The sequence below is a fragment of the Impatiens glandulifera genome, chromosome 1 (genome assembly GCF_907164915.1).
Source record: "Impatiens glandulifera chromosome 1, dImpGla2.1, whole genome shotgun sequence".
Lineage (NCBI taxonomy): Eukaryota > Viridiplantae > Streptophyta > Magnoliopsida > Ericales > Balsaminaceae > Impatiens > Impatiens glandulifera.
The window spans coordinates 157,114,553-157,134,326 of record NC_061862.1 but is presented as its reverse complement, the minus strand read 5'-3'; the positions used below and the strand labels follow the sequence as shown (position 1 = coordinate 157,134,326).

Here is a 19,774-nt window from a genome sequence, read left to right as displayed (position 1 = left end):
TTCAACTGATCAATTCCGGACAAAGCGCTGACAAAATATGATGTTTTTTTACTAAATATATGAACGTTTGCCGAGATTTAGGGTTTCCTATATGTTTTTTCATATAATCAAAAGACTATTGATGTGTTTCATATAAACAAAAAACTTCTTTTCTTGTTTCTCTGGACAAAACAAGAAAAGTTAAATCATCAAGAGAATCAAGCACTTTTAGTCTTTTTTTTTTTCTATAATTCTGTAAAACTAAGGTTGTTTACAATTGAACAAAATTAATATAAATTAATTGTTTTCAATATATTAACGAATTTATTCAAAATTCAGGTATTAAAACCACTATTTATTTATTTTGTTTTTTTAAAAGAGAATGTTAAAATATCACGAACAACCTAAAAACTTTTTTTTTCCCTTTAAAACTATGTTCTAATAAGGGAGTTATGAATTGAGCGCGTTTATTAAATAATTATCATGAAGAATATTATTTATCTGAGTTTATTTAAATTTTAGGTAATCGTGCGAATATTCTTTTTATATTTTTATAGTTAAACAAAAAAATTAATCATCTCCTTTTCCATTTAGGCGAGGTAAGATTGACCGTGATGAATCAAAACTTACAAATATATATATCTTTATTATAGTTATTCAAATCTTAATCTTAGTTAATCAACCATTGTCATTTCTTTAATTTACTCCTAAAAAATGTTAAATAATCCGAGATGATTATAGGATTTTTATTTCTTATTTTGCTATGATTTTTGGTTCATCACATTCATGCATTTACGATTCATGTGACGGTATTGATACTCCTGAAGGGTGTTCTATTTGCTCGTAGCTCTCGTTTAATACCGGATAAAGCAAATCTATCGAAAACGCTTGATTCCTAGCATTGGAGTTTGAAAAGGCATAATCTTTCGTGACAAACAGAAGACGGAGGAGCAGGCAACAAGAGCAAGTAGAGTTCAAGTATCCTCATGGGCCAAACAAAAAGAGATTTTTCCGTCAAATTAATGCATTAATTTAATTAAGGTCGTGAAAACATGTATTATTGAGGGCCATAATTTTGAATATATTTATTAAACTTATTCAAACTAGAAAAATTCCCGTACGATGTAAACGGATAAAAATATAAACAAAATAAATTTAATAAAAAAATTATAATAATATGTATTTAATGTTAATTTTTTTAATAAATCACAAATAATATATTAAAATAAAAAATAGAACACTCTCATTTCACATTTATTTACTTTGGTAAAACAACTCATTTTCTCACATATTTTTTTTTCCAATAAACTTCTCATCTCGCGACCTTACACTTTCACTTTGGTCAAATAAAAAATCTCAAATATTACCAATCTCTTTTATACCCTCACTTTAGCCCATCAGGCTTAATAAATCAGCACAAACATCAATTAATGTTCAATCGACCTCTCATCTCATTACCTTAAAGCACTCAGACTAATCAACCATCTCATTCCACATTTATCTACCAATTCAAATCGGATTTCTCATCTCGTAACTTTAACTTTCACTTCGGTCAAACAACTAATCTTCTCGCATATTTTAACCAGCAATATCAATTTCTTTCCCAATCGACCTCTATCTCTTTACCTTACTTTTACTTCTACTAATAAAAAATTATTTCATTCCATATTTATCCACCAATCACAGTCGACCATTATTCTCTCAAAGACCTTAATTTCACTTCATCAAATAACTCATCTTCTCACATATTTACAATTCGATATTTTTATCCCCACTTCGACTAACTATACATCTCATTCCACATTTATCAACCTCAATTGACCTTTCATATCGTTACCTTACTTTTACTTTAACTAATTAACCATCCCATTCCACATTTATCCATCAGCTCGCAATCGACCTCTCATCTCGAAACCTTGATTTCACTTCTTCAAACAACTTATCTCCAAACATATTTAAAATATACAATGAAACTTTCTTTATCCTCAATTCGGCTATACATTCATCTCATTCCTCATTTATCCACCCCAATAATCGACCTCTCATACGTGACTTTACACTTTCACTTTGGTCAAATAAATCATCTCCAACATCACCAATCTCTTTTACTCCTCACTTTGGTCACCAATCCACAATTGATCTCTTATCTCGTGACCCATCTCCTCACATATTTTACAATATACAACCTGATTTTTTTATCCTCATTTCGGATAACTAACCATCTCATTTCACATTTATCCACACCCTAATCAATATTTCATATTGGGTGACCTTACACAATTTCATTTCGGTCAAATCAACCATCTTCAACGTTATCAATATCTTTTACCCATCAAATCCTCAATCGACCTCTCATAGTGTGATTTTACTTACATTTATTAACTAAAACCATCTCATTCCACATTTTTATACCACTAATCTCAATCGACCTCTCATCTCGAGATTTTACTTTCATTTCGGTCAAACAATTCATCTCCTCACATTTTTACAATAAACAAAATCCGACTTACTTATCCTCACTTCGACTGACCAACCCATCTCATTTCACATTTATCCACACCCTAATCGGACATCTGATACCGTGACCTTAAACTTTCACTTTGGTACATTACCAATCTCTTTTACCCTCAATTTAGCCCACCAATCCTCAATCAACCTCTCATTGTGTGACATACTCACTTCGACTAATCAACTATCTCATTCTATATTTTTATCCACCTCAATTGACCTCAAATCTTATAACCTTACACTTTCACTTCGGTCAAATCAACAAATAACAAACCATCTCCTTCCATATCGTGAATGTCATTTTCCTATCCCATCAATTTCATTGCATATTTTAACCATCCATCCCAATCGACCTCTAATTTTGTGAATGTCGTTTACCCACCCATCAATTTCATTGCAAATTTTAACCAAATATCATTCGCATCCAACCATCTCCTCATTTCGATAAACCAACGTTTTTATTTCACATATTAACCATCAATATTTTTAATAGTTTAAATTTTGTACCTAATGAGATTTGAACAATGGTCTCTATTATGTGACACTAACATTCAACCATTAAATCACTTAAAATTGTTGATTGATATCTATAATTTTGTGTATACATATATAATTTATATGACTAACAATTAAAAAATATTTTTATATTTATATATATAATATTTGTATTTTTAAAATATTTAATAAATACTTATTATTTTAATATATTTAAATTAAATTTTTATTTTTAAAATTTATTAATTTTTTTACGTGTGTTTGGTAACTCTGAAATTGGAATTGGAAATGGAATTGGAGGATCCAATTCAAATTCTTAAGTTTGGTAAACCATTTAATTTTAAGAATTTGAATTAAAATTCTAATAGAATTCAATATAGTGTAATTTTATAGTTCTCAATCCTACTATTTTTAGGTCGAAATTATAATTCCAAATTTCTTTATATTTTTATGTTTTTTCAAACAAAATAAATTATTATTTATCATTTAAAACAAAATTAAAGTTTTCAATCGATAATTTTTTTTAATTTAAGATGTTAAAATATCGAACCGATATTTTTTTTAATTTAGTAAGTTATTATTTTGAATATATATATATATATTAATTTAAGAAATTAACATGTTGAACCGATATTTTGTTTTTGAATTTAAGAAGCTAAAATGTCGAACCGATATTTTTTTAATATATAAAGTTAACATGTTGAACCGATTACTTTTTTATAAAAATTGAAACTTAAAAAAATTCTTGACCCTTGAGTTATCCTAATTGGTTGGGTCAAACCAATATTTTAATAAAATTATATAATATAAATTAAAATTATTTTCTTGATCCCTTAGCCTAGGACCGATGGGTTTATACACCCAGACCGATGAACTTAACATATGGCTGAGATCTCCTTTATCCTAAGACCGGTAAATCTAGCCCCGAGCTAACCTAGGATCGATGGGTTTATGCACCCAGACCGGTAAATCTATCCCTAAGCTAACCCTGGACTAATATGTTTATACACCTAAACCGGTAATCTCAGCCAAATACCGAGAATCCTTAGCATCCAGACCGATGAACTTAGCATAGGATCGAGAACTCCTCTAGCCTAAAACCGATAAACCTAGCCCCGAGCTAACTTGGGACCAATGGGTTTATGCACCCAAACCGGTAAAACTAGCCCCGATTTAACTTAGGACTGATGGGTCTATTCACCTAGACCGATAAATCTATCCCCAAGCTAACCACATACCGATAGGTTTATATACCTAAACCGATAATCTCAGTCAAGGACCGAGAGTCCTTAGCATCTAGACCAAGGGACCCCAACACCCAAACCGAGGATCCCGAGCCTCGACCAAGAGGCTCCTTGACTTGGACCGAGAGTCTTTTGACCTCGATCGATGAAAAACGAACCCGAGGCCTAGGATTCTGGTCCTAAGGTCTATTTGGTTCCACTTTTCAAAACCCAAAATTATTTTGTAATATTGAACCCTTAAAACCATTTTCTAAAAATCCCAAAAATTAGAAATTTTTTCAAAATATTTTGAAATGTTTTCCACAAAATATATTTTGCCCAAGGCTTGTTTGATGTTTTATTTCTAAACTTTAATGCCTTTAAAAATGACTGATATTACTTCAGGTGTTTCATCATAAGTAATCATCAGCAACATCTACCAGCATTTAAATATTATTATTTCAATATTTAAATAACGCACAAACCTTATGCATGCTTAGGACCGAAAGAATAATCGGTAAAATAAAATGTTATACAACCGATTTTCAAAAAAGTTAACTTTATAGGTAGAAACCGTTTTTAAAACGGGTACGGGAATGAAGAGCGAAAACCCTTTCTCGAGTATCACCAAACTACGAACTAAAAGAAAACTCTAGTCGATACATTTGTATACGTACGCCAACTTTTATTGATTTTTCAAAAAAAAAATCAATTGACGACTCTATTTCAAAACAAATAATCTTTTTAAAATTAATTATGTTTAATTAATTTAAACCAATGTATTTCTAAATAAATCAAATTGTGATTTGATTCCTTAAATCTCCGAATTATTTAAAATTTAATCCCGAAATTAATTGTTTTAAATTAATTTTAAAAAATTGTCAGGAATCAACTATATCTTTTAAAAATAATATTTTATTTTAAAAGAAATTTTCTGACACGCAAACGAGGTTGAAATTCTCCAACCTCGAACTTTTCCACGGAACCCAACTTTTCGGGAGTTACAAATTGTAATTTGTTTGTGATAATTTTTTAAACCACCTTATAATAGAAGTTGCACAAACTAATAGGTCGAATTGACTAACCTCAATTGGATTTAAGCATTTTGATATTAAGGAAATGATTGTTAGATTAAACTCACTTGGAATAGTATTTGATCTAAAAACTTTTTGGATCAACCCAACCTGCACATTGAAAAATTAATAACAATCCAAAAATCATGAAAAAATAGTACATGTGAAACCATATGGTCCTAGAGTTTTTGTTGCACTAATTCCAAAGACTACATTTTTTATTTTCACTTCATCCAAAATTTTGCCCAGAGCCAAGTTCATCTCTCCATCCACCAACATAGATCATACTTCTCCTCCCTATTCCAAAGAAATTTGATATTCTCCTTTAATTACATCGCTTTATCTTATGAGAAAAATTATCTTTTAATGTTCATCTCCTTGGTTAACTCAACATTCAGTCAATCAATTTCTCTTCTGAATTTTCTTAGAATATTAAAGTTTCAATCCAAAAGATTTTTAGTTGTTCTCTTGGGGTTCTCTTGAGCTGTAATACAGCCATTGAGATGATTTAGTTGTTGCCAGGAATTTTTGACAATTGGTCTGCCCTCCTCTTTATAAGTCCAAAACTTCTCAAAAATAAATCTCAATTTTCTTTTATCTGGCTTGGAATTGCATCGAGATAAATCAGGCTGTGATCTGATCCTATTGATGTCAAAGCAATAACATTTGAGAACAAATCCTTCCAACTGTTATTAAAAAAGAATTTTGTCAATTGAGGAACAAATATTTGCTTTACCTTCCAATTGTTTGACCAAATAAATTCGCATCATTTAGGCTTGAGTTTAGATAATCCGCACTTGTTTATCAAATCAATCAAATGTCATTCATTTAATTCATTTATCCTAGCACCATATCTTCCATTATTTAAATCGGTTCAATTGTAGTAGTAATTAAAATCCCCAATAATACTCCGTGGCTCGATATAATTCTTATATATTCTACAGAAACAAGATTCCACAAATTTTTTTCAATTTGGGGAAGGGCTGCAAATGAGTCAAGCCGCTCGCGAGCCACTCAGTAAAAGTTTGATTTGAGCTTGACTTTGACCTAGTTCGAGTCGAACTCAAGCCGGATCGTTTAATATTCGAGCTCATATAATACTTGTTCGTTGACTTTTCGAGTTTGATAATATTTAATATATTTTTTATTTATTTTAATATTAAAATTTAAAATAAATATTTTGGTTACTCTCTCCCTTCAAATTCCATATCTTAGGCTCACAATCCACATTATTATATCTTATTTTTAAAAGTTAAAAATTCAAAACTTAATCCCTTACAACATTATCATATACTCATCTTCATTATTTATCTCACTCATTCACAAGAGTTTCTTCGTCTCTTCATATTATCTCTCACTTACATTATTTCTCTCGCTCGATCACATGAGATTATTTCATTTCTTCATATTATCTCTCATTTATTATTTTTGTTTTAAGAAATTCGGCCAAAAGAAGGAAAAAAATCTTTTATATATAATGTTTTGGAATTTTGAATGGTTATGATGATTCATATTTTCATTTTAAAATATCATATTTTGAATGTTGAATAGATATAAAAGTTTGACATTTTCATTTTAAAAATTTTGGTTTGAATTCGAGCTCGAAATTTATTTTTTGTTCAAGTTTTCGAGTCGAGCCGAACTTGTCGTTAATTAGTCGAGCTCGAGCTCAAATTTATAAACTCGTTCGAGCTCGAGTCGAACTAATAAATACTTAATTGAGTCGAACTTGAACTCAAGCAAATTTGAGCTCGGCTTGACTCATTTGCAGCCCTAATTCGGGTATAAGGGCAGGCATGAACCAAATACAACAAGAATTTATAGTCATTTTCAGTAATAAATTTAATACGTGGAATACATAAAATATTGCTAAAACCATTTTCCAAAAAACTTTCTTAATAAAATCATCACCCTACTTTATTTCAAACAGACAAACAAGATTTAATTTATGTTTAATAACCAGATCCATAAGAATTGGAACTGCCCTAGAGGATAAGCATTTGGCAATTCCAAACAAATATCTTCATTTATAGATTTGCATGGGTTGTTTGGGAACAACCACCAAAATCTTTTTAGCATCCTTATTTTGAGCTTCATCAATCTCTTTTTCTCCTATTATTCCTCTCCTCTTCAATCATAATTCCTTTTCCTTTAGTTTTCCTTGTGCATTTCCTATTTTTTCTCCCCATCATATGATTATTCTCCAAAGCCCCGATCGAGAAAAAAAAAACAAATCATCTCCACCATTCTCTTTCAGCTTTACAGTTATCTTCAATTTTTTGTTGTCCATCTTCATCTTCATTTTCATCTTCGTTCAAGTCCACTCCCCTATTAAGTGAAATTGCTTTACTAAAACTCTTATAAAGATTTTTGGACAAATCCTCCTTTATACTAGTCAAATGATCAGTAAAGCATTCTCTGAGTGCAAGATTGAACTCCTAAATGCCCCTCGTGTTAAAATTTTCCTCCCTCTATCGATTTCTCACCCTTTGTTGTCCTTCCTTATAGCCTCTTTCTTTCTCGATTCTCTTCTTTCCATTTCTTCATTGATAAGTTTTTTTTTCATTCTTCCTCCAGGAACATTGCTATACTGGTCTTTGTTAGTAACTCACTTCCTTTTTCTTTCTGTGACAACCAACTCAAAAACTCATGTAATTTATCAATATTCTCATTCTCCATAATTGGTGCTTCGATTTGAGACTCCAATCGTTTGGGCATATTATGGGGTCTCTATTTCCTTTTATAGTCCTCAACCATGGACTAGTTTATGCCCTCATTTAGACTTGTCATGATAAATTTCTTTACCATGAAATTTGACATACCCAATTTATAATAACAGTATTATTTTTATATAATATTTGAATTTTTATATTCAAAATAATCTGAAGGAGGATTTATGATCAAATTAGAGTTAATTATTGCGATAATTAAGCTCTAATTAAAAAAATATTTGAAAATTCAAAAATTATTTAAAGTTAAAATATTGTATTTATTTTACTCAAAGTAAACCCAAGAAGGGGTTTAAATTATTTAATTAGGATTTAAACATAGATTATGTGTAATTTATGATTTAAAACAATTAAATAAATACTCAAAATAAAAATAATAAACATAATTTTTATTATGATTTATAAAAAAATTTATAAAAATATTTTTGTGTGGATTTTTTTGTGAAGAAAAATGCAAGAAAGGGATTAAAACGTGATTTCAAATACTTTAATTTATGATTTAAAACTAATAATTTGGTGTAACCAAAATTATGTTTAATTGATGTAGCAGATTTCTAGACCATCAAACGCCCAGGAATCAGCCACGCCTACCCGTTGTAAAGAAGCATGTGCAAAACCGGTCCGCATCAGATCAACTAACAGGACGTCACGCCCGTTAAATGAGGACACCGAACGGAGACGGAACGCCACAGAACGCCAATGACGCGTTCGAAGACACATCATTTTGATCGTCTTCTTTGCAAAAACCTTCAACTCGTGATGATCTCCGACGATCTTCCAGCTTCTTTGATAGTCCACCTTATCCTCTGATTTTTGCTTCCATGTATTCGTCTTATCCTCGCCTACAATAGCCCCAAGCCTATTAACCTTATCCTATCTCCTAGCTAGGTTGTCACACATTGAGAAAAGATTAGGGATAAGAACAAAGGAGATGGCCAAATTGAACTTGAATTGAGCTTCCTCAACCGACCTAAAGCTACTATAAATAGTCTCTAGGTGTTTCTATATTAATCCATTAAACAAATATCACATATTATAACATAAATATAAGTTTTCAAAATCTGCCAAGTACTGATTTTTTTGAAAATCATCTTCGGCCACCACAATTCTAATCCAGGCTTCTGGAAAGCTTCCAACAGCTACTAGGAGTGTTCTCCAACTGTTGGTAAGTATTTAGATCCTTTAAATTTCGGTTTGTGATTGAAAATTCTTGAAAATTTGATTTTTTTCTCAATTTGACCGGTTTGATTTGTTCTAGGATTCAATTGTGTAGTTTCTTTGTTTAGAATCACTCCTTAGATGTTGTATGAACTTTCTGTTGAACGTGATTCGATCAAATCAGCCTAGAAATCAAAAAATGGAAATTTAAACTTAAAATCTGGATTTTTAAAATTTCATGTTCTTGAATTTTAGTCTTGATTTTTTTATTCAAATAGTTGTTAAACATGTTTGTAAATATGTTAGGATGATTTTCCAATTACTATAACATCATTTTGATCATGTTTGATAAAACTATATTTTTAAAAATTTTGAATTTGAATTTCATCTTAAATAATCATTGTAATGATGTTCTTGTTTTCATTGTATTCAACTATGTTTATCATTTCAAAGTTAATGGAACAAAAAATCAGGCCTTGAAAGGGCCTGATTTAAAAAATCCTAAAATTTGACCTAGAAATGGTTTTTAGAAATTGATATTTGTAAAAATCCAAAAATCGTGATTTATGTTAGGGCGTTTGTTTTTCATAATCATATTAACAAATTATATCTTGCAGATCAAGATTTCATGATCTAGATCAAAAGTTATAGGACCTGTAATTCTTGACCAAATCAAGAACACTCGGTCCTTAGGGTTTAACCTAGGACCGATGATCCTCGGTCCTGATCAAAATATAAGACCGAGAAAATGAACTCATGTCAAAACCTAGGACCAAGGACCCATGACCGAGTTTTCTAACCTAGGACTGGTGTTCTTCGGCTAGGACCGTGAACTTGGATCGGTGTTTTTCAGCTAGGATCGAGGATTAGGACCAGTGTTCTTGAGCTAGTACTGAATATTCCCTTTAGCCTAAGACTGAACCCCCCCTCTTAGCCTATGACCGGTAAACCTAATCCTATGACTGAGCCATCTCTTAGCATGAAAGAGATTAAAATGCGATTTCAAATACTTTGATGTAGCAGATTTCTAGACCAACCAGCGCCCAAGAATCAACCACGCCTACCCGTTGTAAAGGAGCATGTGCGAAACCGGTCCGCATCAGATCAACTAACAGGAAGTCACGCCCGTTAAATGAGGAAACCGAACGGAGATGGAACGCCACAGAACGCCAATGACGCGTTCGAAGACACATCGTTTTGATCGTCTTCTTTGCGAAAACCTTTAACTCGTGATGATCTCCGACGATCTTTTAGAAGCTCTAGCTTCTTCGATAGTCCACCTTATCCTCTGATTTTTGCTTTCATGTATTCGTCTTATCCTCGCCTACAAAAGCCCCGAGCCTATTAACCTTATCCTATTTCCTAGCTAGGTTCTCACACATTGAGAAAAGATTAGGGATAAGAACAAAGGAGATGGCCAAATTGGACTTGAATTGAGCTTCCTCAACCGACTTAAAGCTACTATAAATAGTCTCTAGGTGTTTCTATATTAATCCATCAAACAAATATCACATATTATAACATAAATATAAGTTTTCAAAATCTTCCAAGTACTGATTTTTTTGAAAATCATCTTCGGCCACCACAGTTCTGATCCAGGTTTCTGGAAAGCTTCCAACCGCTACTAGGAGTGTTCTCCAACTGTTGGTAAGTATTTAGATCCTTTAAATTTCGGTTTGTGATTGAAAATTCTTGAAATTTGATTTTTTTCTTAGTTTGATGGGTTTGATTTGTTCTAGGATTCAATTGTGTAGTTTCTTTGTTTAGAATCACTCCTTAGATGTTGTATGAACTTTTTGTTGAAAGTGATTCGATCAAATCAACCTAGAAATCAAAAAACGGAAATTTAAACTTAAAATCTGGATTTTTAAAATTTCATGTTCTTGAATTTTAATCTTGATTTTTTTATTCAAATAGTTGTTAAACATGTTTGTAAATATGTTAGGATGATTTTCCAATTACTATAACATCATTTTGATCATGTTTGATAAAACTATAATTTTGAAAATTTTGAATATGAATTTCATCTTAAATAACCATTGTAACGATGTTCTTGTTTTCATTGTATTCAACTATGTTAATCATTTCAAAGTTAATGGAACAAAAAATCAGGCCTTGAAAGGGCCTAACTTACAAAATCCTAAAATTTGACCTAGAAATGGTTTTTAGAAATTGAACTTTGTAAAAATCCAAAAATCGTGATTTATGTTAGGGCGTTTGTTTTTCATAATCATATTAACAAATTATATATTGCAAGGACCAAGGACCCATGACCGAGTTTTCTGACCTAGGACTGGTGTTCTTCGGCTAGGACCGTGAACTTGGATCGGTGTTTTTTAGCTAGGATCGAGGATTAGGACCGGTGTTCTTGAGTTAGTACTCAATATTCCCTTTAGCCTAAGACTGAAGCCCCCTCTTAGCCTATGACCAGTAAACCTAATCCTATGACTGAGCCATTTCTTAGCCTAGGACAGGTAAACTTAACCCTAGGACCGGAAAACCTAACCCTAGACCTAAGACTGGTGGACCCTTAACCATGAGCCAACTTAGCCCCGAGCTAACCTAAGACCCTTATATCCAAGCCAACCTAGGACCCTTATTCCCGAGCCAACTCAAGACCCCTAATCCAAATAAAAACTCGGACTCACAAGTTTCTACACCTAAGTCGGTAACCGCACCTAAAGACTAGGAATCTTAGATATCTTGATACAGGGACTCCAAACCTAATTAGATATCCCGAACTGATCAGGAGCTTCTTCGGTCTAGGACCGAACCGCTATAATCTTCGTTTGACAAAAACAGATCCAACGCCTAGGACTCTGATTCTAAAGCCTATTTGGTTCTACTTTTCAAAACTCTAAAATTATTTTTATAATTTTGGGAACTCCAATCCATTTTTAAATGGTCTTATAAGTCAGAAAATGGCCTTAGCTGGAATATTCAAAGTCAGAAATAGCTGGAATAAATATTATAAATAAATCTTTTAAATAGCCAGAACATTTTTAAAAATAAAACCGTCCTTAGACGAGCATAAAGGACATAGCACGAAAGCATTTTCCCGAGCGTAACCAAATCACGGACCCCTTATAAAAACTCTAGTATACGTTTATACATGTATATTTTATTAATTTTTCTAAAAAAATATTTGACGACTTTGTTTTCAAATATGTGGTTTGTTAAATTAATTTAAAATTGGGTTTCAAATCAAACTGTCATTTGATTGCAACAAGTCCCAGATTACTAAAATTTGAATATAAAATTAATTATTTTACATGATTAATTTTAAAACAGACAGGTCTTATAAAAAAATTTAAAATTAATATTTTATTTTAAAAAGATGTTTGGAACGCAAACCAAGGTTGAAATCGTAGAACCTCAAACAAAGACTCTGGGCCCTCTCCTCATATTGTCAACACGTGTTAAGCTATGAAGGAACCAACGGGACCTAATAAAAGAGTCTGCAATGATTTTTTGCATTTATACCATGTCCAAGCACCCCACATCTAAAACACAAATCATGCAATTTTCATTTCTAAAATTAATTCATTTAGATATCCTCAACCTCCTTGAGGTCCTGAGTTCGAGCATGTCAGACGATAAGTTATGTGCCTGATTAAATGATTAAGTGTGTTTACGAACTATGTGTTTAACCCGCATGGATTAATCGCACTCCATAGGAGAAGCGAAACATAGCGTTTTAAAAAAAAATAAATACAATCCTTTCTTTTATAATAAATTGAGGAGTTAGAGTTAGGTTGGGCTCAGCCCCAGTCACCAACTAATAGTAAGAGTTTCCAAAAAAATTCTGAATTGAAATGATTATTCACTACACAAATTTCACATCTCTCTATTTTCTGAAATTAAATGACCATTCACCATAAAGATTTTCACATCTCTCAATTTTCTAAATTAAATGACCATTCACTTTTAAAATTTTCATATCTCTCAATTTTTTGAACTGAAATGACCATTCACTACAAAAGATTCTCACATCTCTCAATTTTCTGAATTAAAATGATCATTCACTATAAATATTCTCACATCTTTCAAATACATTATTATAAATACATATCATATGCTCCAACATTTTAATCTCTCTAAAATGAATTTCGAATTTGGCCATTCATCTTTCTTTTATGATGATGATGATAATATGTTAATTATAAATACTCTTCAAAAAAACAAGAAGTGATATGTCATATTACTATTAATAACAACACGATCATTCAACAACTTCGCCAACAACAAAACCACCAAGCCTCGCATCGGGGTTCTATTCCCGGTCATATATTTATCAACCGTGGTCGAGAGGCTCCTCATAGTAGATTGTAAAATGATTGTTTTCATATAATCCATTATACAATGAGGTCGTGTTTCGTAGAATATACTGAATGTCTCGATCGTTGTTCATTCGGATTGCCGAAACAATCAGAGATCATGATCATTACTTCCAACAATGAGCGGATCGTGCTGGTAGTCTTAGATTATCTCCAATACAAAAATTGACTATTATCTTTCGTATGTTGGTATGTGGTGTCCCAGTAGATGTTACAGACGAGTATATTAAAATTGGGGAGTTTACTACTATTGAAATCATGAAAAGGTTTTGTCGAGCTGTAGCTGAGGTATTTACTAAACGATAATTGAGGAGACCCACCATTAATGATATTTCTAGATTTCTTTATATTGGTCAGAAACGTGTTTTTCCTAGAATGATAAGGAGTTTAGATTGCATGCATTGGAGATGGAAAAATTGTCCTACAACGTGGTCGGGACAATATGTAGGTCGTAAAGTCTGCCATTATTTTGAAGTTGTAGTAGATTATGATCTTTGGATATGGCATGATTATTCCGGCTTGCCCAACTCCAATAATGATATCAACGTATTATATTCATTTCGTCTTTTCTCGTATCTAACTCAAGGTATCGCTCATCCATCTCATTATGTAATTCAAGAAAAATAATATAACATTTGTTATTATTTAGCTGATAACATATATCCAAAATGGTATACCATTTTGCAAACAATTCATGAGCCACGTGGTCAGAAAAAATATATTTCGCAATGAACGAGAAACTTGTAGAAAAGATGTTCAACATGCATTCGGAGTTTTTTTTAGGAATTAAAGTAGAACTAGCATAACACTCCATAACCATTAGTCCCCTACTTAAACTCAAAACACTTACAGATGAAATCGAACCCGTGACATTTTGATCTCTTAAGCTGACTCTTACCATTGGGTTACCTTGGTGGGGTGTTTAAAAACTCATAGTAATTTCAAATACGATGAGATTATTTTTTAAACTCTTAAAATAATCTGATATAAATATAATTACCAAATTTTCTTAGGCTTTCTTAGAATATCCAAAAATTACATTCGGAGTTCTTCAGACACGTTTTGGCATTATAGGAGGATCAGTGTGTTATTGAAAAAAAGAAGTGATTCATGATATAATAACTACGTGCATAATTTTGCATAACATGATTGTAGAGGATGAACGTGATTAAAGTATACCAATTGAGATTGAGTTGGAAACACTACCACCAAAGGTTGAAATGGTAATAGATGAAAATACTCGATTTGAAGAATTCATATCTCGATATAAAAATATTATAAATAAAGATAATCACATTGCACTTCAAAATGCATTGATTGATCATTTGTAGGAGGAATACACCAATTCCAACATTTGAAAAATCATCTCCTTTTCCTTTTGTTTGTACGAATAATTTTTTATTTCAATCTCAGATATTTTTTTTAGCTTGTGCATTATAATTTTTTATTTTTAATAAATTTTTATTTATAAAACTTTTATGTACAATTTACTATTTTATAAAATATTATTGTAGAGTAATAATTCGTAACATTGTAAAATATATGAGTGATATTAAAAAGCTATAAAAGTTGATGTAAGGAAAAATATTATAAAAATAATCTTTTGAGTTTGAGAATAAATTTTTCATTTAGAGAAGACGATTTAACGTGATATTTACACCAAAATGATTTAAAAATGACTTTTTTTTTTTTTTTTTTTTTAACAAACATCTTTGCCATGTCCAATCACCCAACATCTAAAATACAAATCATGCAATTTTTCATACATAAAATTAATCCATATATTAAAGAGAAGAGTTAGAGTTAGGCTGGCCCAGCAGCTAGCCCCAGCCACCAATTAATAGTAAGAATTTCCAAAAAGAGGAATCTATTTTCATTTTGATCCTTCAACTTCTAATTTTTAATTTTAAAAAGACAAACTTTTCTAATTAATTTACTTTTGAGTAACCTTTAACAATATTCTAATAATAATATATACTCTCTTTCTCTCTCTTTGAGTCTTGATGCTTTTAAAGATAACATAAAATAATATAGACCTGCTTTTAGAAAAAGACCATTTAGTCCTCAAAAACAATTATGGTAGTTGTATCCTTTCTTCCTCCAAAAATCTCTCATTTTCTCTCTCTACAATAATAACAGACTGATGAATTCCTTAATATCCTCTCCAATTTACACTCAGATTCTCCAAATCATTCATCATTTTACTTCCATTTCCGCCATAGATTGATCAATAATATTCAATACAGAGGTAGAGAAAGAGAGAGAAGACCTGAGAAGTGCGAGATTCGTGGAAATGGCCTGAGTGATGTAGATGTACAGTTCGGCAAACAGATCAGATGATGAACATCGTATAATTTCAATTCATCACTCTCCTTCCTTGTCCTGTTTAGAAATCGGTAAGTTCTCTTTGATTCTTGTTTGTTGTTGATGATGAAATCGAAATATGTTTCGCGGATCTATTTCGTTTGTTGTTTGTTCGTTAAAGCGATGATTCATATTGTTGATTGACTATTATTTTACTGGATTCATGAATGATTGAGTGATTACTTTAATTTTTCACTGTTTTGTAATTCTAGGGCTTGGGAAATTGTGAAAAAACTGTTTGATTAGTATCTAATGAACTTACCTTTTACACTTGATTGATTAGCTTAGGAGACGAATCCTTTGCTTTTGTTATCTTTTCCATCATGTTGGAAGGACCGTCGTATCTAGTTTCCATGGATTTACCTAGTTCATGTGAGCTTGAGAGGAAATGGATTTACAATACTTCATGTGTAATCGAGCTTTGTAATGGAAAGAGGACGAAGATTGATCAATCTGTTCAGAGACAGAAAACGAATCAATCGGCTGATCATCATCGTCATCAGTCGAATTCAGGAACACTAATCAATCAAATTGGCCGTGACATGTCGATTAACTGTCTCCTTCAATGCTCGAGATCGGATTACTCGTCAATTGCATCTTTAAACAGAGACTTTCGTGCACTAATTCGTAGTGGAGAATTATACAGGCTGAGACGAAAACTAGGTATTGTTGAACATTGGGTTTATTTCTCGTGTAACTTGCTGGAATGGGAAGCTTTTGATCCTATAAGCCGTAGATGGATGCATTTACCACGAATGACGTCGAATGAATGTTTTATGTGTTCTGATAAGGAATCATTGGCGGTTGGAAATGAACTTCTTGTGTTTGGAAAAGAGATTATGTCGCATGTTGTTTATAAATACAGCATATTGACAAACAGTTGGTCATCCGGTGCTGAAATGAACGAGCCAAGATGCTTATTTGGATCAGCTAGTTTGGGGGAAATCGCGATAGTAGCAGGGGGGTGTGATTCGGAAGGAAACATATTGAGGTCGGCCGAGCTTTATGATTCGGAAACAGGAACATGGGTTCGCCTGCCCAACATGTCAAACCCTAGAAAAATGTGTTCTGGAGTGTTTATGGATGGTAAATTCTATGTAATAGGTGGGATTGGAATTGGTCAAGGGAATTCGAATTTGCTTTGTGCAGAAGTTTATGATTTGGAGACTATGACTTGGCATGAAATTCCGAACATGTTTCCTAACTTTAATCTAGAAGCTGGGGCGGTTGAGATGCCGGCTACTGCGAAAGCGCCTCCTTTAGTGGCGGTTGTTAGAAATGAACTTTACGCGGCTTGTTATGCAGAGAAGGAAGTTAAGAAGTACGATAAGGAGAAGAATTCGTGGGGGAAAGTTGGTAGTTTGCCGGAGAGGGCGGTTTCGATGAACGGTTGGGGACTTGCGTTTAGGGCTTGCGGAGATAGGCTTATTGTTATCGGTGGACCGAGATCTTTAGGTAAAGGTACTATAGAGTTGAATGGTTGGGCACCAAATGATGGAGAAAGTGAATGGGAGATCTTAGCTAGAAAGCCTTTGGGAAGTTTTGTCTATAACTGTACTGTAATGGGTTGCTGACTCGATTTTCGACACGAAAATGAGGTGTGAAATTTCTTTCTTCTTGTTCTTTCAATGTTTGTAAACTTGGTCATGTTGATTGGTTTTAGTTTGTAAGGGAATTCAGTCATTGTTAGTTGAATAATTCGATTGTCATTTATTTCTTCATTTTTAAATAAAACCAATTTGAGAATTATATATTATATTGGGATTAAATTCTCAGATCCAAAACTCCCAAATTTGAACCAAATTGAATAGGGTTGTCAGATAGAATGGTCGGGGTCATGTCAAGATAATGATACCCTTACAACTTGCATACAATAATAATTCCCTGACTTACTTCTTCGGCCTTGTTTGGTGATTTTTCAAATAATTCTATATGATAATAGCAAATAAATATCTTAAAACAAAATTTCTCAAATGAGTCATAACCAAGGTTTAATATCTAAATTAGGAATTTATGAGAAAACCCTAACCAAAACAAAAGCATGAAACAACCAAAAAAAGGTCTTAAAACAGAATAATGAAATAGAGTAGTAATAGCAAAACAGATAAAATTGGTTGGTTCATTCAACATACATTTATTCTTCATCTTCTTCATCTCCTCCACCACCACCAGCTTTCTTGGCGGCAGCTTTCTGATTCTTTCGCTTAACCCTACCGGGTTGACCTCCTCCGAACGGGCTTGTAAGCGAGAAATCAATGTGTTTCTGTGAATCAACTTTCACCATGAATGAAGCAATATTCACAACTTGCCTCCCAACCCTAGCAAACCACCATCAATAATAAAATCAATGATCATTCAAAACTAATGTAATGGCGGTTTTAAAAGGATGATATATACCTGATATGCCTTTGTCTAATGAGGACACGGGCATGGTGGATGGACTTGGCCATACCGGATTTGAAAACAAGGGTTTGGAGACGACGCTCAAGGAAGTTTTCAACAGTCAAGGCAAGAACATAATCAAGCTTATTTTGACTCTCGTCAAGAAGACCATAACGGTTCATCCTCCTTAGAAGAGCATCACCTTCAAAGATTCGGCGAGGGTTTTTCTCATCAAGGGTGAGAAGCATCCTAGCGTTGTTACGAATGCGACTCAATGCATATTGAACTCTCCATAATTCCCTCTTGCACCGAAGACCATACTCTCCCACAAGCTTCAATTCAGCATCTAATCGTTCCTTCTCATAGGGACGACGTGGCTTCTTAAATGTCTTCCCATCTGAAAGTTATCATATAAGAATGAAAATTTTAAAGATGAATAGATTATCTTGCCTGTGAATTGAGCAATTCCAAGCCTAATTCTAAAAGGCCTATTTTGTAAAGACTGTCCGAGTTATAGTCATCTAGACCGACCTATATCTCATCTAAAACAGATGCATGGCCAAATAGATTACACATTTACCAGAATCAAAGACTAAATTTGTAAGAAGATCAGTTTCACTTCCCTATGAATTGAGCAATTTCAAACCTAATTCTAAAAGGCTTATTAAGTAAAGACATTGTGTTCGAGTTATAGTCATCTAGACCTATATCTCATCCAAAACAAGTGTTGCATTTTTATCAATCAATGGCAGGAAAGACTACACGTTAACCCGAATGATTAGGCGTTTCTCATCCCTACGAATTGAGCAATCTCAAACCTAATTCTAAAAGGCATATTTCATAAACACATCATGTTCTAGTTATAGTTTATCTAGACCTATATCTGATCCAAAACAGGCGTAGAATTTTTTTAGCAATCTATTGCAGAATAGATTACAGATTTACCAGAATCAAAGACAAAATATGAAAGAAGATTAGTTTCTCTTCCTTCTGAATTGAGCAATATCAAACCTAATTCTAAAAGACATATTTTATAACCACATCGTGTTCTAGTTACAGTCATCTAGACAGACCTAAATCTCATCCAAAACAAGTGTAGCATTTATGATCAATCCACGGACGAATAGATTACACATTTATGCAATTCAACATGAATCTAGAGCGGAAGAGCTCAAATTGTTCAAGCAAAACGGAAATGCATTCAAAGTTTAACTTGATCATTGAAAAATAAGGTCATTAACACGTTTAAAACCTATACATAATGTGAAAATACGCGCGATTAAGATAAAAGTGTAGCGGCAGATTAGATCATTTTCATTAGAAAAAGAACAGATCAAGAGATGAATGAAGATTGAATCGGAATGAATACGATAAGGATTTGATCTTACAGTTACGGTAGAAGTTGACATGCACCATTGTTGGACTCCTGCTGATCTAACCCTCTCTCTCTCTATCTCTCTCGCTCGCTCGCTCTGTGTCTCTGTAAGATTATATTAGAGAACCCTAATTCTAAAAGGGCCTTTCTT

The 19,774-nt window shown here is 32.6% G+C and overlaps 2 protein-coding genes across 3 annotated transcripts; one reads left to right on the top strand and one right to left on the bottom strand.

Moving 5' to 3' along the window:
* The first annotated feature begins 15,587 nt into the window (after window positions 1-15,587).
* On the top strand, window positions 15,588-17,612 carry LOC124920373 (F-box/kelch-repeat protein At1g74510-like). 2 transcript variants are annotated; one of them, XM_047460851.1, is made up of 2 exons: window positions 15,588-15,898; window positions 16,155-17,612. In XM_047460851.1, exons 1-2 carry the CDS (start codon window positions 15,814-15,816, stop codon window positions 17,438-17,440), a joined length of 1,371 nt encoding a protein of 456 aa, XP_047316807.1. In that variant the 5' UTR covers window positions 15,588-15,813; the 3' UTR covers window positions 17,441-17,612. The 2 variants fall into 2 exon arrangements, with proteins under 2 accessions (XP_047316807.1, XP_047316808.1); XM_047460852.1 differs by having other exon boundaries at window positions 15,590-15,898; window positions 16,150-17,612.
* Window positions 17,613-17,804: 192 nt separating this feature from the next.
* Window positions 17,805-19,774, bottom strand: LOC124918040 (40S ribosomal protein S9-2-like). The gene is made up of 3 exons (XM_047458307.1): window positions 19,637-19,774; window positions 18,264-18,645; window positions 17,805-18,184 (listed from the first exon to the last, which is right to left on the bottom strand). The coding sequence occupies exons 1-3, from the start codon at window positions 19,662-19,664 to the stop codon at window positions 18,001-18,003; spliced, it is 594 nt and encodes a 197-aa protein (XP_047314263.1). The 5' UTR covers window positions 19,665-19,774; the 3' UTR covers window positions 17,805-18,000.